The sequence below is a fragment of the Dasypus novemcinctus genome, chromosome 3, assembly GCF_030445035.2.
Source record: "Dasypus novemcinctus isolate mDasNov1 chromosome 3, mDasNov1.1.hap2, whole genome shotgun sequence".
In the NCBI taxonomy this organism is placed as follows: domain Eukaryota; kingdom Metazoa; phylum Chordata; class Mammalia; order Cingulata; family Dasypodidae; genus Dasypus; species Dasypus novemcinctus.
The window spans coordinates 39359986-39378940 of NC_080675.1; the positions used below are offsets into that span (position 1 = coordinate 39359986).

Genomic DNA, 18955 nt, shown 5'->3' on the forward strand with positions numbered 1-18955 from the left:
CTCCTGTCAGATTTCTAAGATGCGTCCCTTCCTTGGCTTCTTTCCAAACCTAACACATATAATGTATAATTTCTATTTTTATTTCCTTGATTTGGAGGTTATTCAAAATAGTGTTATTTGATTTTAAAGTTATTGAGGAAATAGATTCATTTTTGTAAGGCCAAATTCTTGGCTTATAGGAAACTTTTATGCATATTTCACTAATTTTTTTAAAACCAAATTGACAACAGATGTTGTACAAGCACTTTAAACAAAACAAAATCACACAGCATTTTTTAAAAGGTTCAAAAAGCTTAACTTGAGATGAAAATGCAATTTACTTGCTCTAGATTCAAACATTTGTCTTTACATTGCTAAATATAAGTTTTTCTGGAACTTTTTTAAAAGGACAAAATTTAATAAACTCGTGTTTCCCCACTTACGTATTTCACAAAATCACAAATCCATCAACTCCAAAAAGGAAACCCTAGTTAACTTAATTGGCAGTGCTTAAACCGAAGGCTTTCAGATGGAGCTTAGCCCTGTGGCAGCTGGAAGGTTAAAGCTTTCCAGCTTTGCTTTACGTGATGTAACCTGGACATTAGTCAAGGCATAGAACGTGGGAGACACCGCTTTCCGTAACAGTTTGAAGGTAACTAAGAGACCGATTCACTGAAGTCCAATTGTACCGCGGCATGAGACTCGAATTTCCGGGCGAACGCGCGAGCAAGTTACGTAGATCGATTGCTTTTGCCTGGCGGAGGCTACTAAGCAAAGGACGCGCACCCGGAAACACAGGAAAGGACGTCCTAGTCTAAGCGAGAGCTTGAGCCGCTGAAATTCGGGAGGCTCGGCAGCTTGTCCGGCGTCCAGGTGGCAAGGGTTCATTCATGTTTACACCAGCGGTGTTGCGCGCTTTGCGCAAAAACAAGACCCTTCGCTACGGAGTCCCCATGATGGTGAGTGGAGACCTGAGGAAAAAGTGTGGGGACAGGATTCCGGAAGGGGTAGGACCTCCTGAGGAGCGAACTCTCGAATTCGTAGCCCTTCTAGTCTCTTCTTTCCACCTGGGGTAGGATCTCGGATCCCCTTTTCCTTCCCTGGTAGCTAGCAGGATCTTGTCTTTTATGAGTGTCATCTTACCCATCATCAAACGCGGTCGTTATTGCTGTTACCTTTTGATAGTTGGAAAAACTGAAGCTTAGAGAGCGATATCAGAACCAGATTGATTCCAATCTAAATGATTACAAAGCCTGCATTCTTCCACTACAATATGATGCTTCTCTGGATCATTCAGACTAAATATAGTTATTTAACAATGCAGTACCAATTTTGGGCTTCTCCATGTTCGGCTTCTTCGTGAATCGGCGTAATTCTTCCAAGGTTGTGATGAGTTATACCAAGCTTTGTGGATAAAGTGTCTAGCATGGTGTGTGCCACATTGCAGAGGTCCTCAAATGGTCACTGTTTATATTCCTAAAGCATTTGAGAAGTGCTTTTGGTGTTCATTTTTGCGGCCGGTTCTACATCGAGTTCCCTGAGGAGCTTATTTGTCTTCAGGATGCAGATTGAGATCGACATATGACCTCTCAAAGTTGGAATCTTATATTATTATGAAATTCGTTATTCTTTAATTTATATTTTTAAAAGAGATTAAAGGTAACTGTTCCTCTTTATAAAATAATGTAATTATATTTGTATAGATAAAAATGTTTGTGTTAAAAACTACCCTCTTTACACATTTCTTCTATCCCCAAATCCAGGGCCGTACAGAAGCACTGTAATTGTATTCATTGAGTTGAAGTCACCAGTATGTCACAAGGGAAGCCAGTTTCATTTTGTTTTTTACCTTTCAAAATCACCAAAGTTAGGGTCTTAAAACCTCTGTTGACTGACATACCTTCTAGAGGTTTCCTTGTTTTGCTTCTTGGCTGGAAAGTACCACAGGAACTCTCTTCCAAAGTGTATTACCCTAGACCACTCTCTCTGTCTATACTGAAACCTAGGGAACCTTATTTCTGAATTCAACACTTTAAAACTACTGGAAAGATCTCAAAAGAACATTCTCTTCATTATTCAGTCAGATATGTCCTAATTTACTGTACTGTATTTCTCTTCAAGTTGAAATATTTTCTTTCTTGGGAAAATATTAACGTTTCATAGGAATCTTTCTTCCAGAACATTCAGAAGTGGTCTTAGAATACCAGGCATATGCTAATAATACTATCCTTCCCTTCTTTTGCAAATCATTTGAAAAACAGGATTGCCATTTCAATTTCCTCAGGCCATGTAGTCCCCCCATTTGCCTTTCTAATGTTATCGGTAACCTAAATCTAAAACATATTTCCCTCTTTTCCCCAACCAGAGTGTTCTGCAGCATGTGCTTCAATTGATCATGCCCTGCTTTAAAAAAAAAAAAAAGATTGTGCTAACATATATGCAACATAAAATTTCCCATTTTTGCCACTTTCCAGTGTTCAATTTACTTATGTTAATTATTGTGCTATCATCATCACCATCCAATTACCAAAACTTTTCCTGATGGAGATTCCTGAACAGAAGCTCTGTGTCCCTTTGAACATTAAACTCCCCTTTCCTCCCCACCCCCACCCCCAACACTGCTCCTGGTAATCTGTCATCTACTTTCTGTCTCTGTATTTACTTATTCTAGCTATTTCATATCAGTGAAATCATACAATATCTATCCTTTGTTTCTGGGTTATTTCTCTCAACGTGATGTCTTCAATAAATATTCACCCATGTTTTAGCATGCATCAAAACTTCATTCCTCTTTACAGCTAAATAATATTCCGTTTTATGTATATACCATGTTTTATTTATCCATTCATCTGTTAATCGACACATGGGTTAGGTCCACCTTTTGGCTGTTATGAATAATGCTGCTATGAGCACTATTGTGCAAATATCTGTTCAGGTCCATGGTTTCAATTCTTTTGGATATATATCTAGAAGTGGGATTGCCAGGTAATGTGGTAACTTTATACTTAGCTTTCTGAGGAACTGCCAAACTATTTTCCATGGTGGCTGCACCGTTTTACATTCCACCCAACAATGAAAGAGGGTTCTGCATCCTTGCTAACAATTGATCTTTTCAGGTTTTAAAAAAACTATTCTAGTTGGTGTGAAATAGTATCTCACTGCATTTGCATTTTTTATTTGTATTTCCCCAAAGGCTAGTGATGTTTGGTATCTTTTTTATATGCTTTTTGGCCTTTTGTGTATCTTCTTTGGAGAAATGCCTTTTCAAATCCTTTACCCATTTTTTAATTGGGCTGTTTGTGTTTTGTTGTTGAGTTTTAGAGGTTCTTTATATATTCTGGTTATAAAACCCTTATTGGATATGTGGTTCCTAAATATTTTCTTCCATTCTGTAAGTTGTCTTAACTCCCTCCTTTTTGAAAATTATCTTACATAAATCCTCTCTTCTTTTAATGTCTTTCCAACTCTCTAGCAACTTTTTTTTTTCATACTGCTTCATGACCTTCCTTTAGCCTATGCTTAATTTATGTTCTACAGGATTCCATCCTAACGCACTTAATTTGCACTTGTTCAAAACTGAACTTAGGTTTCTTCTCCAAGCTTGGTTTCCCTTCCAGCTTCCTCATCCACCATAACCAGAGAGCACCCAGATCTCAATTTATTTTCTCTCTTAAAAATGTCTCCATTCTATCAACTATTTTACTTTCCACCACCTTAATTTAGGATTCAGCCATTTCTCAACATTCATTTCTTCAAATACCTCACTGATTTCCTTGTTTCCAATCTACTCTTCATCACTTTTATCTAAATTGAGTTTTCTCAAATACAAGTCTGATTTCAAAAGACAACTTTTTAAATCCTTTGGAAATTTCCCCACTGTCTAAAGAATAAAATCTAAACTCCTTGACCTGACATACAAAATGTTTGGCCTGAGTTTTTTGGTTTTTTTTTTTTGCCTTGCCTCAATTCTAGCAATTTTTTTGCTTTGTGCCATTTTGTACTTTGTGCAGTTTTAGCTCTACTGAACTCTTTCAAATAGCTCTAGAAACATGTTCTCTCAAGTCTCTTTCTTTTAACTTTTTATTTTGAAATAATTTTTATATTCACAAGAAGTTAAAAAATATATAGAGAGAGGGAGGTTCCATATACCCTTCATCCAATTCTGTCCAGTGGTAACATTTTACATAACTGTAGTGCAATATGGAAACCAGAAATTGACACTAGTACAACCCACAGGGCTTATTCAGATTTCACCAGTTCACATATACTCCTTTGTGTGTGTGTATATAATCCTGTGCAAGTTTATCATGTATGGATTCATATATCACCACAATCAAGATAAAGATCTGTTCCATTACAAGATTGCTTCTTGAAACCCCTTATTAGCCATATCTGCCCACCCTCATCCCTAACCCCTGGCAGACACTAATCTGTTCTCCAACTTTATAATTTTATTTTAAAAATGTTATGTAAATGGAATCATATAGTAGGCAACCTTTGGGACTGTTCCTCTCCCCACTCCACCCCCCACTGACTAAAATTCCCTTTAGATTCATCCCATTAGTGACCTTTATTCATAATTTGTTCCTTTATATTGATGAGTAATAGTCCATGATATGGATGTACCAGTTTATTTAGTGATTCCCCTTTGAAGGACATCCGAGTTGTTTCCAGTTGGAGCTATTATAAATAACATTGTTATGAACATTTGTATACAGGTTTTTATGTGAACATAAACTTTCATTTCTCTGAGATAAATACCCAAGAGTATAATTTCTGGGCTGTTTGATAAATGAATGATTAGTTTTATAAGAAACTGTTAAGCTGTTTTCCAGAATAGCTGAACCATTTTATATTCCCACCAGAAATGTATGAGTGATCTAGTATTTACATCCTCACCAGCATGCACTATTCACTTTTTTAAAATTATATTTTAGCCTTCTGGTCGGTGTGTAATGATATCTCATTTTGATTTAACTTGCATTTCTCTACTGACTAATGCTATTGAACATCATTTCATATGCTTATTTGACATTTGTATATCCTTTTTGGGTTTCTTCGTGTCTTTTACCCATTTCCTAAGTGGATTCTTTGTTTTTATATTATTGAGTTTTGAGAGTTCTTCAAATATTCTAGATAAAAGTCATCTAATATATAGATGGTTTGCAGATATTTTCTACCATTTTGTAGCTTGTCTATTCATCCTCCCAATGATATATTTCACAGAGCAAAAGTTTGAAATTTTTAATTTCGATGGAACATTTATCAATGTTTCTTTTATAACTTTTGCTTTAGATATCAAGGCTAAGAACTCTTCATCTATCTTGAGTGCCCCAAAATCCTCCTGTTTTTTGTCTAAAAGTGTTAGAGCTTTACATTTCACATTTAAGTCTGTTATGCATTTTGAGTTAATTTTTGTATAAGATATGAGATGCAGGTGGAGTTTTTATTTTCCGTTTTTGTTTTTTGGTCTGTAATGTCCGATTGTTCAAGTATCATTTGTTGAAAAGTTTATCCTTCTTCTACTGAAATGATTTTTGCACCTTTGCCAAGTTAGTTGGACATATTTGATTGGGTCTACTTCTGGGTTCTTTATTCTGCTCTGTTGATCTATGTGTCTCTCCCTGGACTGTCTTGATTACTGTAGCTATAAAGTAAAATTGACATTAGGAAGAGTGATTTCCTCCACTTTATTCTTTTTCATAATTGTTTAAACTACTCTAGTTCCTTTGCCTTTCCATATAAAATTTAGAATAATCTTGTCTCTGTCTACAAAACACTTTCCTGGAATAGTGATGGATATTTTTGGTAAACCTATATAGCAATTAGAGGATAGTTGACATTTTCACAATGTTGAGCCTTCTAATCATGAACATGGTATGTTTCATTTATTTAGGTCTTTGATTTCTTTTATCAGTATTTTGAGATACTCAACAAATTCTGTAAATGTGTTTTAGATTTATATCTAAATATTTTATTTTTTAAGATTTCTTTTTATTTATTCCCCCCGCCCCCCTTGTCTGTTCTGTGTCCATTTACTGTGTGTTCTTCTGTGTGTTCTTGCATTCTCGGCACCGGGAATCTATGTCTCTTTTTGCTGTGTTATCTTACTGCGTCAGCTCTCCATGTGTGCGGTGCCACTCCTGGTTGGGCTGCACTTTCTTCGTGCAGGGTGGCACTCCTGCGTGTGGGGCTCCCCTACATGGGGGACACCCCTGTGTGGCACAGCAATCCTTGCATGCAGCAGCACTGCGCATGGGCTAGCTCACCACACAAGCCAGGAGGCCCTGGGTTTGAACCCTGGACCTCCTATATGGTAAGCAGATGCTCTATCAGTTGAGCTACATCTGCTTCCCTCTTTGGTGTGATTGTAATGAGATTGTCTTTTTAATTTTAGTTGCTACGTGCTCATTGTTAATATATAGAAATGTGTTTGATTTTTGTGTATTGATCCTGTGTTTTGTAACCTAGCTGGACTCACTTCTTAGTCCTTGGAAATTTTTTCCTAGATTTTTGGATTTTCTCATAAGCAATCATGTCATATATCTGCATATAGGGACAGTTTTACTTCTTCCTTTCCCACGTTCATGCCTTTTATTTCTTTTTCCTGACTTATTGCACTAGCTAGAACTTCCAGCACTATGTTGAAAAAGAGTGGTGTGCAGGCATTATTGTTTTGTTCTTGATGTTAGAGAAAGCATTCCATTTTTTACCATTTTCTACACTAAAGATTTTTGTAGATGCTCTTTATCAAGCTGAAGAAGTTCACTTCTATTTTAGTCTGTTGAGACTTTTTATCATGAATGCTTGTCACATTTTATTAAATGCTTTTTCTGTATCATTTGGTATAATCATATACTTTAACCTGTTAAGTCAGATAACATTGATTTTTTTTAAACACTGAACTAGACTTGCAAAGGTGGAATAAATACTAAGTGGTTATAATATATAGTTCTTTTGATGTTTGATGAATTTAAATGCAAATTTTTGTGAACAATTTTTACATCTAAGTTTGCATGAGATATTAATCTGTAGTTTTCTTTTTTTGTGCATCTTTGTCTGATTTTGGTATCAAGATAACATTAGCCTCATTAAATCAGTTGCATACATAAAATAGGTGTTAATTTTTCTTTAAATGTTTATAGAATTAGCCAGTGAAACTTTCTGGGACTAAGGATTTCTTTTGGGGAAGCCTTATAATTATGATTTTAATTTCTTTAGTGGTATTGGACTATTCAGATTATATAGTTCATCTTGGTTGAATTTTGGTAGCTCATTGGTTTTGAGTCATTGGTCTATTTTCTTCTAGTTGCTGCATTTATGAGCATAAAGTTGTTAATAGCATTCACTTATTCTTTAAAAAAATATATTTTGTTGAGATATAATTACATACTGAAAATTTCATTGAAAGTAATGCAATCAGTGTTTTTAGTGAATTCACAGACTTATGCAGTCCTTACTACAATCTAATTTTTAAAAAATTGTCACTCCAAAAAGAAATCCTATACCTGATAGTAGTTACTTCCTTTTCTCTTCTTTTTGAAAAAAAATTTATTTTATTTTTAAAGAAACTTTAGATTACATAAATGATACATTGTAAATATAGGGGGATTCCCATATACCCCACCCCCTCCGCCTGTCACACTTCTCTCCATTAACAACATCTTTGATTAGTGTGGTACTTTTATTACAATTGAGGAACACATTGAAGCATTGCTACTAATCATAGTCAGTAGTTTACATTATAGTTTACACTTTGCACTGCACATTTTTATATGTTTTCACAAAACGTTCAATGGCCTATATCCGCCATTGTAGTGTCATTCAGAAAAATTCTCATTCTCTTCTATCCCCCATCCCAAAAACACACAGAAGCCCTAGGCAACCACTAATCTACCTTTTTGTTTCTATAGATTTGCCTATTCTGTAAATTTTATATTAATGGAATAATACAACATGCTTTTTTGTGATTGGCTTCTTCTACTTAACAATGTTTTTAAGATTCATTCATGTTGTAATGTGTTAATACTTCATTCTATAGTAATATAATATTCCGTTGTTTAGATATACCACTTTTTAAAATCCACTTATCCATTAATGGGCATATTTGGATTATTTGTGTTTTTGGCTGTTGCAAGTAATGCTGCTGTGAACATTCATGTACAAGTTTTTATGGGGATGTCTGTTTTCATTTCTCTTGGGTGTATATCTAGGAGTGGAATTGCTAGGTAATTTTTTTACCTCTCCTCCCACCCCTCTACCCCCGCCCCTTCACTCCAGTTGTCTGCTATCTGTGTCCATTCGCTGTGTTCTCTGTGTCTGCTTCTATTCTTGTCAGCGGCACCCGGAATCTGTGTCTCTTTTTGTTGCGTCATCTTGCTGCGTCAGCTCTCCATGTGTGCGGCCCCACTCCTGGGCAGACTGTGCTTTTCTCGCACTGGGCAGCCCTCCTTACGGGGCACACTCCTTGCACGTGGGGCTACCCTATGCGGGGGACACCCCTGCGTGGCACTGCACTCCTTGTGAGCATCAGCACTCCTTGCGTGTATCAGCACTGCGCGTGGGCGTGCTCCACACAGGTCAAGGAGGTCCTGGGTTTGAACCGTGGACCTCCCATGTGATAGGTGGACACCCTATCCATTGAGCCAAGTCTGTTTCCCTGCTAGGTCATATTTAACTTTCTGAGGAACCACTAAATGATTTTCCAAAGTAGCTGTATATATGAGGGTTCCAATTTCTCTGCATCTTCACTGACACTTGTTGCTTTCCATTGTTTTAATTATACCCTTCTTAGTGGATGTGAAGTGGTATCTCATTATGGTTTTGATTTATCTTAATAACTAATGATGTTGAGCATCCTTTCATGCTTATTGATATTTGTATATCTTCTTTGGATAAATATTCAAATCCATTGCCCATTTTTAAATTGGGCTTTTTGTCTTTTTATTGGACAGACTTCCTTAAACACCTGGAACCAGTAAGTCTCCCAGTCTCTGCAAGGGGCTCTTGTGTGCTTATTTGGGTATGCCTTCAATACCCAGCTAGACAGTTTTCAACCCCATCCTAGGCTTCACTTTGTGCTTGCGTAGAACCCCAAGGTCTGAGAGATGAGAGTTTTGGGCCTTAGCAGATCTTTACTGAGCATGCCCCTGCTTTGGGTATGCTCATTGTTCTGTGCATGTAGCCTTAGAGCCCCAGGAATATGTTTGAGCTTTTCAAAGTCCTCTATGGATTTCTTTTTAAAGGTACTTAGATTACATAAAAGTTACATAAAAAACAGGGGATTCCCATATATCCTGCTTCCTACCCCTCCCACATTTTTCCACATTAGCAACATCCTTCATTAGTGTAGTACATTCATTACAATTGATGAACACATTTTGGAGTATTGCCACTAATCATGGATTATAGTTTACATTGTAGTTTATACTCTCTTCTGCACAATTTTGTAGGTTATGGCAAGATATGTAATGGCCTTTATCTGTTGATGTAGTGTCATTCAGGACAATTCCCAAATCCCTGGAATGCCCCCATATTACACCTCTTTTTCCCTCTCCTTCCCCTCAGAAACTCCAATGGCCACTGCCTCCATATCAGTGATATAACCTCTTTCATTGCTAGATTCACAATACATCTATGTAGACTACTAGTAAGTCTACTTTAGTCTGTAATTCATCCCCCTATCCTGAGGATTCTGGGATGGTGATAACCCATTACACCTCTAGTTCAGAGGGGGCTTCAATCCCACTCTATGGATTTCTTACTTTCCATATTTTCCATGTAAGTTTTTTGTTTAACCTAGTGTTTGTCCTGTCATCTGCCACCTCAGGCAGCCAAAATCTAAATAATTGCTACCGAATTTTTTTTTTTAAACAAATGCCTTTTTGGGAGAGTCTGTTTGTACTGGTTGAGCTCAGAGTCAGATCACTGAAGACAGCCTTGTCAGTGGGCTCTTCCTGGGATCCACTAGACAGTTCAAATAATGACAGTTATCTAGAAATGGGATTTTAAAGTGGTCCAAATCCATTCTGTCCCTCCAGTATTTGCCAGCCTGTTACTTTTATCAGGCTTTGGATTGCAGACTTGGTTTTCAAAGCTACCTTGGAGCTGGTGGAGAAAGGGAGGTGTGCGTGGGGTGTATAGAGCAAGTAAAAGCCACAAAATGTGCTTTCTTGCTGAAATTCAGTCACTTTTTGCTCCCCAGATTGCTGCAACCTTTATTTAATTTTCAGAGTTTTGAAAAAAGTTGTTTCTGAGAGATTTTTTCTAGTATTCTTGCTGATCTTATGCAGAAGATTTTCACTCCACCCTTCACTGACTTAATTCTTTGGTTCTTTTTTATATCTTCGGTTTTTTTGGTGAGATTTTCTAAATTTTTCTTTATGTCAAGAACATCTGTAAGTGCTCATTGAAGTACTTTTATGATGGTTGCTTTTAAATCTTTTGAGATAATTCCAACATCTTGATTTATCCATGCTAGCATCTGCTGGTAGTCTTCATACATATTTTTAATTTTTTTTTAAATTTTTTAAGAGATACTTAGATTACATAAATGTTACATAAAAATTGTAGGGGATTTCCATATGCCCCGCTTCCTACCCCTTCCATGCTTTCCCAAATTAACGACATTCTTCATTAGTGTGGTACATGTGTTAGAATTGATGAACACATATTGGAGCATTGCCACGAAATGTGGATTATAGTTTACATTATAGTTTAAACTCTTTCCCACACATTTTTGTAAGTTATGACAAGATATATAATGGCCTGTATCCGTCACTGCAACATCATTCAGAACAATTCCAGTGTCCTGAAAATGCCACCATGTTACTCCTATTTTTTTTTTAAACTTAGGTTACATAAATGTTACATAAACATAGGGGATTCCCATATGCCCTGCTCCCTGCACCTCCCACATTTTCCCACATTAACAATATCCTTTGTTAGTTTGGTACATTCATTGCAATTGATGAACACATTTTGGAGTATTGCCACTAAGCATAGATTAAAGTTTACATTGTAATTTATACATTCTCTTACACTCAATTCTCTAGGTTATGGCAAAATATATAATGGCCTGTATCTGTCATTGCAATGTCATTCAGGACAATACCCAAGTCCCAAAAATGCCCCTGTATTATACCTGTTTTTCCCTCTCCCTGCTCTCAGAACCTCCAGTGGCCACTGCCTCCACATCAGCGATATAATTTCTTCCATTGCTAGACTCTCAGTAAGTCTATAGTAGAATACCAATAAGTCTACTTTAGTCCATAGTTCATTCCCTAATTGTTGTTAGTCTTTTCTAATTCAGTTTTTTTTTCTTCCTGTTTTTCCTTTTTTTATAAGTAGAGTTTGATTGTATCTTGGACGTTTCGAATATCATTGTAAGAAACTTTGTATCCTATTTAAAACTTCTACTCTAGCAGGCTTTACTTTTGGGGGCTTGCTTTTCAATGATAATTTAGGTTCCAGAGCCCTTGCAGTAATCTGGTCTCCATTGTTCACCTGGTGTCACTGGGATTCCTGCTCCATTGCTGACAGGGAAATGGAGTGCACTTTCCCAGACTTCTTGGTGAGACCTGCTTGAGGGGATAGGAGCTGCTGGGTCTGCAGGATGGCCAGCACTTCCCCTGTCCTGCTTTCCAAGCTGCCCAGTGCTGGTGGAGCTCTCACTTGATCCCTGCTCCTGTCTTTCTTTTGCAGGTGTTGCATTTCTGTATATTGCACATGTTGAACCCTCTGTCTGACATGCTCTTCCCCTTGACCCTTTGCTCTGCTAATTGCTGTTCATTTTCATAATCTCACTTTAGGTCCCATGTCTTCTAAGAAGTCTTTCTTACCTGCTGTTTCCTGTGTTGTCATTTTTAGATGCTGTGCCTCACTGAATTGTGTCACACAGTGACAGAATTTATAATTTATTATCTAAATTCTCCAATATTATTACATTAGATCCTGTCTACCTTTTTTTAGATTATGAGTCTTGCAGGCCAGTGCATGGTTTTATTTATTTTTATATTCAGGACATCTAATGCATACCTCAAAGAAAGGCTGTGATGATTGTTACCACAGCTTTTTGAGTTCTAAACTATTCTGATAAGTTTAAAGCATTTCACTTTTCAAAGAAGTTCCAGAACTCTTGTAATGAGAAGTCTCTAGGAGTAGCTTTCATTAACTAAAGTACAGTTTTGTTAATACTGACACCACCACTGCGAAAGAGTAGTGTTGGCTTGTATCACCTCTCTCCAAGCTAGTTGCTGCCAGGGGAAGGTGAAATTCAGCTCCCTGCTGAGGGACCCATTGTTGCTACCCAACCAACCATAGTGCCAACTAGCACAATCTTTACTGCCTAGTTTTTGCTTCTCTGTTGCTCTGTGGGATGTGCCCTCCTGACACCACCCCTGCAAAAGTGGAGCTCTAATTCACACCACCTCACCCTGGCTTGTTGTAACCATGTGGGTCTGAAAGTCCGGCTCCCTCCTCAGCCCTGCGAACATAGGTAGGGGGTGGAATGGGGTTGGGAAGCAGTGTTTTTTTTTGGTGTTTGGCTGAAGTAGGGTGAGTATTGTCAAAAAAGTTTTCTATTCTGCTAGGCTGCCTTTTTCCTGATCCTTTAACTGCTAGGAGTCGGCTTTTTGGGCGTTTTGTTTGTTTGGTTGGTTGGTTGGGAGTCTGTAGCCATTCTCATTCCAGGTTGCAGGCTTCTCCAGCATTCCATCTAGAATATATGGAGGACCTAAAAATGACTCTAAAGAGGTTGGTTTGAGTAACTAGATGACAGTGATTGACACTTGCTAAGATGTGACTGATTAGGGGTATGTTGGGACAGAAAGAGGGTTTGGGTAGGAATCAAGAGTTCTGTTTTATTTATTTATTTAATTTTATTTCTCTCCCTTTCCCGCCCCCCCCCAGCTGTCTGCTATGTCATTTGCTGTGTCTACTTACATTCTTGTCAGCGGCACTGGGAATCTCTGTCTATTTTTGTTGCATCATCTTGCTGTGTCAGCTCTCCATGTGTGCGGCACCACTCCTGGGCAGGCTGCACTTTTTTCACGCTGTCGGCTTTCCTTATGGGGTGCATTCCTTGCGCATGGGGCTCCCCAATGCGGGGGAAACCACTGCGTGGCACAGCACTCCTTACATGCATCAGCACTGTGCATGGGCCAGCTCATCACATGGGTCAGGATCAGGAGGTCCTGGGTTTGAACCCTGGACCTCCCATCCTGTAGGCTGACACTCTATCCATTGAGCCAAATCCGCTTCTCGAGAGTTATGTTTTAAACGTTAATCCCCCCCACCCCTTATGGCTTTTTGCTTGCTGTCTGATTTCTGTGTCCATTCACTGTGTGTTCTTCTGTGTCTGTATTTATTTTTTTATTTATTTCCTCCCCCTCTTGCAACTCGGCTGTTGTCTGCTCTCTGTGTCCATGCACTGCATGCTCTTTTGTGTTTTTGCTTGTCTCCCTTTTTGTTGCATCACCTTCTGAGTCGGCTTTCTGCAGCGCTTGTGGGCCAGGCAGCACATTTTTTGTGATATATGTATCTTTAAAAAGAAACAATAAAAATTTTAAATAAAAAAACAAAAAAAATTTAAAAAATAACTACAGCTCTGAAAGTGAGAGCAAAAAGCCACTGCTAGATGATGCTGTTGAATAAGAATTCTTAAAATACTCAAAATTCCTGAAGGAGCAGGGATTGGCCCTTTAATGTTGGAGTTGGGGCAGGGACACTTCAGGAAAGTGACTTTGTGGGCTCCTGTAGGGTGGCTGCCTGGGCCTTATTTGTGACTGTTGTGAGACCCTCTCTCCTGCTGATAGGTAACCTGGCCAAAGCATTGCTAGTAGTAAGTCTTAGTTTGAGCCAGGGTGCCAGGAAATTAAGAGGACCCCACAGCGCTTGCTGGTGAGCCTGCCTTCACAAGGAGGCCCTGGGACGTGAACCCAGGGCCTCCCATATGGTAAAGGTAGACGGGAGCCCAACTGATTGAGCCACAGCCACTTCCCTTAAACGTTAATTTTTATATACCTGTTTGACTTTCTAGTGGAAATATCAAATAGGAAGGCAGATTTTCAGTTCAGTGGGATATTTCTCATGGAAAATATACATTTGGTTATTGTTAGGATACTGAAGTTATTTAAATCAAAAGATCTGGAGAGCATCACCTAGAGGACTGAGTGTTAATTGAGACTAGGTAGGGGATTCAAGATGGAGTTGCTGAGTCGAGCTGGGCAGGAGATGAGCCTGGCGGCCCTGAAGCAACACGACCCCTACATCACCACCATCGCAGACATCATGTGCCAGGTTGCTCTGTACACCTTTGCCCCAAGGCCAATCAGAGGGAGAAGACTGATATAGAAGGAACCTTATTTGTATATCGAAGGTCAGCTTCACCTTACCATAGTTTAGCCATTGTGAATCAACTGAATATGCACAATGTAGTTGAACCAGTGAATAAAGATTTGAAATTTCATCTCCATGAACCATTTCTTCTATATAGAAATGCAAGCTATACTATTTTCAGGTGTAGTAAGGGCCTTTGCCTGAGATATTGGAAATATACATATGTTGGGAAGTGAACTTGACTCAACAGATAGAGCGTCCGCCTATCACATGAGAGGTCCAGGGTTCAAACCCAGGGCCTCCTGACCCGTGTGGTCAGCTGGCCCACGTGCAGTGCTGATGTGCGCAAGGAGCGCCATGCCATGCAGGGGTGTCCCCCATGTAAGGGAGCCCCATGTGCAAGGAGTGCGCCCCGTAAGTCATCAAGCGCGAAAAAAATCCAGCCTGCCCAGGAGCAACGCCGCGCATATGGAGAGCTGACACAGCAAGATGACACAACAAAAAGAGACACAGATTCCCTGTGCTGCTGACAAGAATACAAGGAGACACAGAAAAACACACAGCAAATGGACACAGAGAGCAGACAACGAAGGGGGGGAGGGGAAAGAAATAAATAAAAAATAAATCTTTAAAAAAACAAACAAAAAAATGTATGTTAAAAATGAGAAATCCTGTTACTATGCTTTAAGGAGACGAATGTATTAGAACTCTGTAGGAGTTTCTGGAGAAGAAAAAAAAAAAGAACAGGTAAAAGAGGACTGAAGACTGAGCCTTTGGGGTACTCTGGCGTTCTGAGGTTGGTAGGTGAGGATGAATGAATAAAAGGAGAGTGAGAAGGAGGTAGGAAAAAACCAGGCTAGTGTCTTAACATTGAAATTAAGAGACTACAAGTTACTTTGCTTATAAGGAATTCTTACATAATAATTTTGCAGATATTAGCTTCTTATATTACAGACATTTTTCCTGATTTGCTATCCTTTGATTTCTGTTGTTTTTATTTTACTTATTTGTCAGGATAAAAGTTTTAAATTTTTGGATCTAGTGAGTTTTGAATTCAAATCCTGGTATTCCCAACTTCAAAATGATAAAATTTTATGTTTTATATTCTTTATTTAAATTATTAATATAAATTTATTGACAAAAAAGGAAGGTCAGGATCAAACATTATTCCAGATGGCTCTAGGATGAGGGACTAAAGTCTGTTCGATTATTGGAAGAAATGGTAAAGCAGCAATGACAATTCAGAGAATATTTTCAAGGTATCCACATATTAAGAAATGTGGCATATTTCATGAGATTCTTTTTTCATTGGGTAAGAAAATGGGAAAAAAAGGTTCTCCATGTGATTTATCTTGCAAAATTATAAAATTGAAGGAATTCTGGTCTTGAAGAAACAAAGCTAGAGTTTTATTCCTGTTTTTACTCAGTAAAACCATGGGCAAATCCCATGTTGCTTTTATTTCTTTATCTGTTAAATGGAATTTTCTTTTCCTTAGCTCATGGCCTATTGTAAGGATCAACTGAAATAATGCTTGTGACTATGTCATTTAAATTCTAAGATCTAGTACAGGTATGGGATAGTGATTGTCGTATATGGTAATGATAGGCTAAAATGGTTCCCAGGGTATACAGTGAGAAACAGACTGATTCTACATACAGTGCTTGTTTCTATCAACTGAAAAGATGAATGACAAATTACTAGGAAAAATAATCTTTAGGATCTTGTAGAATATGTCTCTATTGATATTTACATAGTAATCCATAGACTGAATTCTGTAATTCCTCTCTGATGGTTTCTTTTCTTTGTTTCAGTTGCTGATTGTTGGAGGTTCTTTTGGTCTCCGTGAGTTTTCACAAATCCGATATGATGCTGTAAAGATAAAAGTAAGAACTATAATTGGAGTTTGACATGAGTCTACTTAAGGGAAGTATATGCAGTTTGAAGTTTTTCATGCTTTACAAGGCTAATATACGATCTTTAGGCTCTGTCATACTCTTTAAAATTATGTTAATGACTATATGAAAGTGAATTATGAAATGTCAAGAATTTTATAAATTTTCTTCTTCTTTGCTAGAAAATTTAAAATATGGTTAGATTTTCCCCATTAAATATGTGCTGGTTCAGTTGTTTTTAGGATTTAGAAGGGAGTAAATAACATAGGGTACCAATTTCATTTTGTTTCCTCAGTCATTTTATATTAGTATTTCATGTGATTGCCAGTAATTTCATAAATTATATTAATATGTAGCTTTAGTAACTCATAAGTAAAATTATTTTCATTATGAATAATGATACCTTGCTTTTATAGTTTCTCCTTTATGGTAGGACTGGATTAGTTCCTTTATATACATTATTATCTTATTTTTTTACTTTATTTTGTACATTTAATAATTGAAAATATAAATGATAATTTAAAAAGAAAAGGAAAACACAATTGAATAAAAATACAATTCTCAATTAAATGTACTGGTTACATATAATTTTTAAAAAATAATACAGTGTGTTACGCAATATATTTGGTTCATAATAATGCAATCATACATAATAATGTAATCGTTTGTCTTTTTGTGTCTGGCTTCCTTTGCTCAGCATAATGTCCTTCAGGTTCATCCATGTTGTCATATGCTTTATGACTTCAGTTCTTCTTACAGCTGCATAATATTCCATCGTGTGAATAGACCACAGTTTGTTTATCCATTCATCTATTAATGGACACCTGGGTTGTTTCCAACTTTTGGCAATTGTGGAGAATGCTGCCGTGAACATTGGTGTGCAGATGTCTGTTCATGTTACTGTTCTCAGTTCTTCTGGGTATATACCAACTCATGATATTGCCGGATCATGTGGCAAGTCAATATTCAAATTTTTTTAGGAACTGTGAAACAGCCCACTACAGTGGCTGTACCATTCTGCATTCCCACCAACAGTGAATAAGCATTCCTATCTCTCCACATCCTCTCCATCACTTGTAGCTTTCTGTCTTTTTAACAGTGGCCATTCTGATAGGTATGAAATGATATCTCATTGTAGTTTTGATTTGCATTTCCCTAATCATTAGTGATGTTGAGCATTTTTTCCTGTGGTTTTTTTTTTTGGATTTGTATTTCTTCTTTCAACAAATGTCTTTTCAAGTCTTTGGTCCACTTTTTAATTGCGTTGTCTTTTAGTTGTAACATCTTTTACCGGACATGTGATTTCCAAGTATTTTCCCCCATTGAGTCAGCTGCCTTTTCACCCTTTTGACAAAGCCCCATGAGGTGCAAAAGTGTTCAGTTTTGAGAAGGACCCATTTATCTATTTTTTCTTTTGTTGCCCCTGCTTTGGGTGTACAGTCTTGAAGATGTTGCCCTACATTTTCTTCTAGTAGTTTTATGGCACTGGCTTTTATATTTAGGTCTTTGATCCATTTTGAGTTGATTCTTGTATAGGGAGTAAGATAGGGCTCCTCTTTCATTCTGTTGATTGTAGCTATACAGTTTTCCCAGCACCATTTGTTGACGATAATGTTTTGTCATGTTAACATAGACTTGGTAGGCTTGTCAAAAACAGTTGACTGTAGAGATGAGGGTTTATTTCTGGACTTTGAATTCTATTTCACTGATTGATGTGTCTATCTTTATGCCAGTACCATGCCATTTGGGCCACTGTAGCTTTGTAATACATTTCAAGGTCAGGCAGTGAAATTCCTCCCATGTCACTTTTCTTTTTTAGAATGCTTTTGGCTATTTGGATGCACTTTCCCTTCCAAATGCCTTTTCTAATTCTGTAAAGTAGACTGTTGAAATTTTGATTGATATTGCATTGAATCTATAAATCAGTTTGGGTAAGATATTGGTATTGCATTGAATCTATAAATCAGTTTGGGTAAGATTGACATCTTCATAATATTTATTCTTCCAATCCATGAACACGGAATATCTTTCCATTTAAAAAGGTCTTTTTTGATTTCTTTTAGCATTGTTTTGTAATTTTCTGCATATAGGTCCTGTACTTCTTTGGTTAAATTAACTCCTAGGTACTTGCATCTTTTTGTTGCTATTGTAAATGGAATTTTCCCCGATTTCCTCTACAGATTGTTCAATACTAGTGCACAAAAACATAACTGATTTTTACCTGTTGACCTTGTATCCTGCCACATTGTTGAACTCATGTATTAACTCAAGTAGCTTAGTCATGGATACTTCAGAATTTTCTAAATACTGGATCATGTCAGGTTTAGGCTATGTCCCTCTCTCTACCCTTTCCTGGGATGGTGAATCGCTGGAGCCCCCTTTGTCTCTAGCCGCAGGCCCAGACGCCTGAGAATTCTAATGTGTCTTTAGTGTGGGGGAGGGTGCTGGCAGCAGCAGCCACTGATTTCAACTCACAGTTCTGTCATCACGATTTCCCTCCTTTGTCCCCCTCTCCTTTGGGCAGTGTCCAACCTTCACCTGGTGTCCAAAAACCCTAGAAGATCTTTTTCCAGGCTGTTTCAGCCTTACTCTAGCTATTTTTCTGGGGGAGAAGAGAGTCCCATGTTGTTATACATTATTATCTTTATTTTACTGGAGTGAGAAAACTGAGGCTCAGAGAACCTAAGTGTGTTGGTTTGAGTGTTTTATTTGGACTCCAGAGAATTGTGTTCTTATTGGTCCATTT

At 37.6% G+C, this 18955-nt stretch overlaps 1 protein-coding gene across 1 annotated transcript in view; it reads left to right on the forward strand.

Annotated features, from left to right (window-relative positions):
* Positions 1 to 18955, forward strand: part of LOC105744138 (synaptojanin-2-binding protein) — a 136998-nt gene that overhangs the window by 72648 nt on the left and 45395 nt on the right. Inside the window, exon 4 of the mRNA XM_058293195.2 lies at positions 16129 to 16200. Coding sequence (XP_058149178.1) covers positions 16129 to 16200 — 72 coding nt within the window. The remainder of the gene's footprint in view (positions 1 to 16128; positions 16201 to 18955) is intronic.